Raw genomic sequence first — 6,445 nt, 5'->3', positions numbered from 1 at the left:
TTTGTATAGTCCCAAGGCCATTGCAGTCAAAAGAGAATAAACAAATGGACTACCACAAGGTAGTGTACTCACCCTGCCACTCCTTATTTTATATACAAACAACCAGCCTCAATCTAGGGAGAGACTAAGAATTTTCTATACACTGATGATCTTGCACTCACCACTCATTCCAGTAACATTGCAGAAATCAAGGAAATCCTAAGCAGCACAGTGAATGAACTTGGAACTTACTGTAACAAAAATCAAAACTGAGATCTAATCTAAGTAAGACACAAGTATGTGCATTTCATCTAAAGATATGATATGCGTCTAGTAATCTTGAAGTAATAATGGGAGAAACACTGTTTGGAACATTCTCCCACAACTAAATATTTGGGTGTGACATTAGATTGATCCTTGACCTACAAAACTCACTGTCATAAAACACCAGAATGAAGATTTCTGCAAGAATAAAAATCCCAAAAGAAGCTGTTTAGGACAACCTGGGATGCACAACTTCAAATCTTGAGAACAAAAATGCTTACTCTGTTCTACTGTGTGAGAGAGTATGCAAATCCTGTCTGGAACAAATCCACTCATGTAAAGAAGTAAATATAGCTCTCAACAAGACCCGTGGAATTATCACTGGCTACCCAAGACCAACACCAATAGAAAAAATCAGTATCCTAGCAGGAATTAGACCAGGTGATATTCAAAGAGAAGTGGAAATGAATCATAAACATTTAAAAGCTTTAACATCAGGTAAACATTCCTGTTTGGCTACCAACCCAAAAACAAAGGCTGAGGTCTAGAAATTCCTTTTTCAATTTATCAAACTGTCTTGATACACTGAAAAGTACATGGATACAGCCTGGAGGGTGAAAAGTACATCTCTCTCCAACTGGATACTTCCATCCAAAAGTCTTTTCTTCTAGCCATGATACAAATTGGATGTTATGGCTGTCTCTCAATAAATCGCACTTCGGGGTTATAAGATGTCAAATCTAATCTTAGAAGATGGAGCGGTCCAGCAATATCAACCCAATATGACTGTGGTGGAAAACAACCACCCACATACCTGTATCAATGCCCATCATGTCCTACCAGCTGCACAATGAATGGGCCCAACAATGACAAATGCTACTGCAATTAATGTAGCCATGTTTTTGTACAAATCTTATGCAAGACTGGATTTGATAAACTTTATTAATCCCAATAGGATACTTAGATGCATACTGCAGGAGAAACATAAAAACACAGATAGAATCATATGATAAATAATGAAATTAATCAAACACTCAATAATATTTTTTTTTCAATCAGTCAAGTATATTTTGCAGAAATTTCAAAATGAACTTAAAATTGAACTTAAAAGAGTATTAGTGTTTGGTTTGGGATGTTGTTCGAAAGTACTGAATTTTCCAATAGTAGTGGGCAGAAAAGATCCCGTGGTTGAGTGGGCCTGTGGCTAAAAGTGTTCCATGACAGCAACTCCTGTAGGGGTGGGTGGGTTTCTTGATGACATCTAATTTTGCCACCATCCTCTTTTCCACAACAGCTTACAGTGTGTCCAGAGTTGCTTCCCAGGAGATTGTGGCACAGTACAATACAGTGGCAACAACTGATAAAACATTTCCAACAACCTGCTGCACACTGCAAAATACTGGAATCTACCAAGTAACATGCATTTTCTTGTATTTCCCCAAATTTTTATACATTCTCTTCTGTTAACTGCCATCTTTTAGCTTATACATAGACTATGCTTTAATGTATGAGTTTAGTCAGTCGGTCATTGTCCAACCCGCTATATCCTAACACAGGGTCCCAGCCAACACAGGGCGCAAAGCAGGAACAAATCCCGGGCAGGGTGCCAGCCCACCGCAGGGCACACACACACACCAAGGACAATTTAGGATCGCCAATGCACCTAACCAGCATGTCTTTGTATAAGTTTAATTTTATTGAAATTATTATTTAATATACGAGTTTAATTTTCTTGAAATTTACTTGAATGCTATGACACAAAAAATGAAACAAGTACTGCAGCCGTTTACTAGTAAATTACAGTACAGAGGCTCTCAAGAAGGAAAAGTTGTGTTTTTATAGTGCGAAATGCGGTAACATTAAAACTGCCAGGATTTACGCTTTTCTATTCTTTTACTCTCGGCATGAAGCGGATGATCCCACAATCATTCAGGAAAACCAATGGCGCTCTCTCTATAACCAGTGCCAAGTCAAATGAGAAATATTCTTATACTTCAATGTAATGAAACTACGAGCAATTACTTTAACTTAACTTCAACAATGAATACAAGCACCAAAATGAGCTACATGTTGTAGATTGTGTATACAAGCGGCGCGAGTCAAACCTTTTTAAATAACACAAAGAAAATATCCTCATAATTGCAAGTATCCCAAGAACTACTGACTAAATCCCACGTTAATGCCATTTAGACATTAACCAAAGGATAAAAAATCCACTACCGCTTCGCAAATCGTAATCCGCTTGTTTTGTACGAACACGCAACCAAACAGAAACAAGCGATGACAGTCACGTCTCCAGTCATCTCGCGAGGTTATGCAAATGTATCCCGCCTCAGTGCGCTGTGGGATAGTGGCAGTATAAAGTATATCCTCCCTCAGAAAAAAGATAAGCTAAAGGCAGGACGGGGGATGAAGATGGCGGACGCCAAGCAGAAGCGGAACGAGCAGCTAAAGCGATGGCTGGGCTCGGAAACGGACTTAGAGCCGCCCATCATTAAGAAGAAAAAGACAAAAGTTAAATTCGACGACGGCGCTGTTTTCCTTGCCGCCTGCTCGAGCGGTGACACGGACGAAGTGCTCAAGTTACTGGACCGGGGCGCTGACATCAACTACGCCAATGTGGACGGACTCACCGCCCTACACCAGGTCTTTGCTTCCCTTCTACTTTTCATGTTGCGGTGTGTTTATATTTCCAATAGGCAACCGCTGCTGTGTGCTGGTGCTGGTAGCCTCGGAGCGTAAGGTTGTAAAGAGAGAGTAAAAATACAGTATGTGTCAGCGCAGATTGGTTTATGCGCCCTGCAGCGGTAGAGGGCCGACTATGGAGGGGCTGGAAGAGCTGCTCTGCTTTGAGTTGTAGTGCACAAAAATCAAAAGAATTTGCTTCATCTCGGCCGCGACCCCTCCCTGCCTTAACGTGTACCTGGGTTTTTTTTCTGTTTTTCTGAACCGGTGAGGCCAGTGCGATTGCTGAATTTATCGGGTTATACGTGGAGTACCAATGTGTCAAGAAACTAGAGAATCTGGGCAGCGGCAGTGGAGGGGTGGTGTTCGTCGCTAGTGCCGCGCGGCAGGGATCGTACAGTTGTTACTCCAGTTTGAAGGCTTTGTGAAAAGAAAAAGTCAATGTATGGTTAAGAAGATTTGGGTGTGCTAAAGGCTTGGATTGGCCTGTGCCGTTTTAAGTGCAGGTAGTTCGTGGCAAATAAATGCTCAGAAAGGCGCGATCAATTGAAAGAGTTGGGCAAATTTAGAATTTTCCTGATATATCCTTCCATGGATACGGAGTACGACCTACTGTGGGTCATCTATGCAGTTTTATTTGTTGTTTTCATTGAGCATGTTGATGTATGCGGAATTCTCTGTTTTGAGTATTGGAAGTTGGCAGCACGCTCATTGCCGCAGTCCTGTGCTTGTCCGTTTAGGTAAGGGGGGGGGGGGGGGGGTGTTGGAGAATTATGCCCGATCTCTCTCTCTCTGTAACCTACTGAATTCCTCGAAAAACTCAATATGAAAGCATGATATTTATATCTGGTTAATTCAGTGTTTCACCTGTAGTGTTAAAGATTCATTTTCTTTTAGCACGTAAAATACTTATAAATTCTGTACTTATTGTAAATGCATAAGACTGCAAATTCATGCAGCAGGCGTTGCACAGTACAAACCTATACTGAGATGAGCGTTGAGTCGTAATTCAGTTGATTACGTTACATCTGGCCCTTTGGGTAACCCTGGTCTAAGCCTGACAATAGATGTTTGATTTTCAAAAGTCTGTAGGCTCAAGGTCACGTAGTTTCTTACATGGGATCTGAATTGGGTTAGTATTGTCTAAATGTTGCAGAAATCAACCCTTGCCTTGGAGTGCTGCACGTTAAGTACAGATAATTTGTATTTCTCAGCGTTGTCCAACTCAATATAGTTTAGAGTTCACCTATCCACATTATCATATTTGTTCTGAACCAGTAAGTAATGATAAATCAAGGATACATTTTTTTTTTTTGCTTATGGTGCTGATGGTTGTCCTGCTGTTTTTCCATGTGCTTTTAATTCAAATGTATTTATTTGACAACACCTTTAGCATTAGCTTATGGGCAACTACTTTTCATCTATAATAATTGAGTGTATTGGTTATTGCATTATACCATCTTTTTGTATCATTACTTGGTATAATATGTTTCACAAAAATGATGCATTCTTTCATTAAAAACAAAAAGCAAAACAAACTTGTGTTGGATGAAAATGGTCTGGTCTTTTTATGTAGTACAGTTTCATAGTGGGTCTTTGTCTTTTACCTGTGTATGTATCTATCTAGTGTTCAAAGTAAACTTTATATCACAAATAGTTTGGTTCCATTTTTTTTTTAATGGCTGGAGATGTAGGAAACCTATATAATTTGGTTAGGGACATACAGCGAGTCAGTGGGGATTAACCTGAATGATACGTTGGTGGGCATACAGTTGTTACGTGGTTAGAAAATTATGGTATTTTTAGATCAGAACTTTTATGTTGGGAAAGTTGGGCAGTTTTAGGAAGAAACAAAATAAGCTACTTTTGTCTCTTTGAAATAGCTTTTTTGATTTAAAATATGCCATTATTGCACATTCACTGTTCTGATTTAGTTCTTTATACTGCAGGAGTTACATTTATATCTTTGATACTTTCAAAGGTAAAAGACTTTTTGCACTCTTTTTTTATTTCGTTATGAATCATGTGTTATGCATTATTTGCAGTCATTCATTTAGGTAATACATTTAGTTTTGGGTTGCAGATTGTTTCAAAATACAAAAGGAAATGCTATTTTATATTTCTAGGTCTTATTTCATCATTTTTTTTAACATACGAGTTTACCTCATGGCTTAGGAGTAGAAGCTATGTTAACATCAGTGCCTTGAGATAACACTGAATTGTGTGTTTTTAATTAATTAGTTTTTATTTTAGGAATTGCTTTAAAAAGAGAGAGGTGGGAGGCTTTTAGTTTGTAAGATGCTTTTTAAGAGACTGGGTAGAATGGGGCCTAATTGCTATTGAAGTTGTTATTCAATAAAACCTAGCAAGGTATTTCTATGAAATGCATATCCCACCAGTAATGATAATAAATGATTGTGTAGTATTTGGTCTTTGTAGCAGAAGGTCCCATTGACATTGTTACAGATTTAAACATTTGTGGTTGATCTTAAAGAAACATGTAAACTGACGTTTTTCTTTTTTCGTAGGTTATATGATGTTTATAAAAAGGAACCATCGGATACTACATGATAGTAGTACATAGATTGTTTTATATGTTGCAGTACAGTTAGTAAACCAGTGATTGTAGTAGAGTAGTTGCATTGTTGGTCTTGAATTCAGGTGAACCAGATGTTTAGTGTAATCAAACAAGTTTTAGTTAAGTTTAAAGGTACTTGTATGCAGGGTTAGTATGTATATGATATTTTTTTATTGCTTTCAAGTTTAGAAAGTTTTTTTGTAAATATTTAATTTACCATATTTAATAAATAGCAATATGTGTGTCCTTTTAATTCTAGCGGAAATGTATATACTAATTCTACATACAATTTTTTTTCTTTCCTCCTGTTATTTTGGGATGAAATAGCCTAACAACTGAGCTTTTGCTATATGGGAAAGATGTAAGGCACTAATAAAACACAGTTGGGCATAAAGAGATTGTTTTTAAAATGTGCACACGTTAACTCACGATCAAATTAGGACATGAACGTTTAGAGTATGTGATGTGCTTGTTCTGATGATATCAAAAGAGTGGCAGCATTCCAAACTGTCATAGTCTGCATTGTACATTCCTGAAATTACATTGCATGGAAACCATGGCAGACAAGGGGAGTCATTCCTCAGCTGCCACCTTTCTAAACTGCTGTGTACTCCCCAGTCTAGCTACAATTTTATGAGGTACAGTATTTCAGTATTATGTGATTTATTAACATTATGGAATGTCCACTGAAGATAGCCCTCAACAATTCAGTGTATCTTGTACAGGTATAGAAGGTAAAGTAAATTAAATAACAAAATTATTAGAAATAATTTTAAATTATATATATTTTTTTCTTACACCTAAAGTAGAATTGAAGTTTAAGGAATTATGTGTGTGTATATATGGTACACGCTTATGTATGTATTTATATAATGTATGTAAGTGTATATTAAATATTCACACACACAAATACATGTGTATATATTGTGTTTTTTTGTT

General features: G+C 37.5%; 1 protein-coding gene across 1 annotated transcript in view; it reads left to right on the top strand.

Moving 5' to 3' along the window:
* Window positions 1–2,613: 2,613 nt before the first annotated feature.
* Window positions 2,614–6,445, top strand: part of ppp1r12a (protein phosphatase 1, regulatory subunit 12A) — a 355,094-nt gene continuing 351,262 nt past the window's right edge. Inside the window, 1 exon segment of the mRNA XM_051934734.1 lies at window positions 2,614–2,889. Coding sequence (XP_051790694.1) covers window positions 2,653–2,889 — 237 coding nt within the window. The 5' untranslated portion in view covers window positions 2,614–2,652.

Source organism: Erpetoichthys calabaricus, chromosome 1 (assembly GCF_900747795.2).
Source record: "Erpetoichthys calabaricus chromosome 1, fErpCal1.3, whole genome shotgun sequence".
In the NCBI taxonomy this organism is placed as follows: domain Eukaryota; kingdom Metazoa; phylum Chordata; class Cladistia; order Polypteriformes; family Polypteridae; genus Erpetoichthys; species Erpetoichthys calabaricus.
This window is presented reverse-complemented; position numbering and strand designations above follow the sequence as displayed.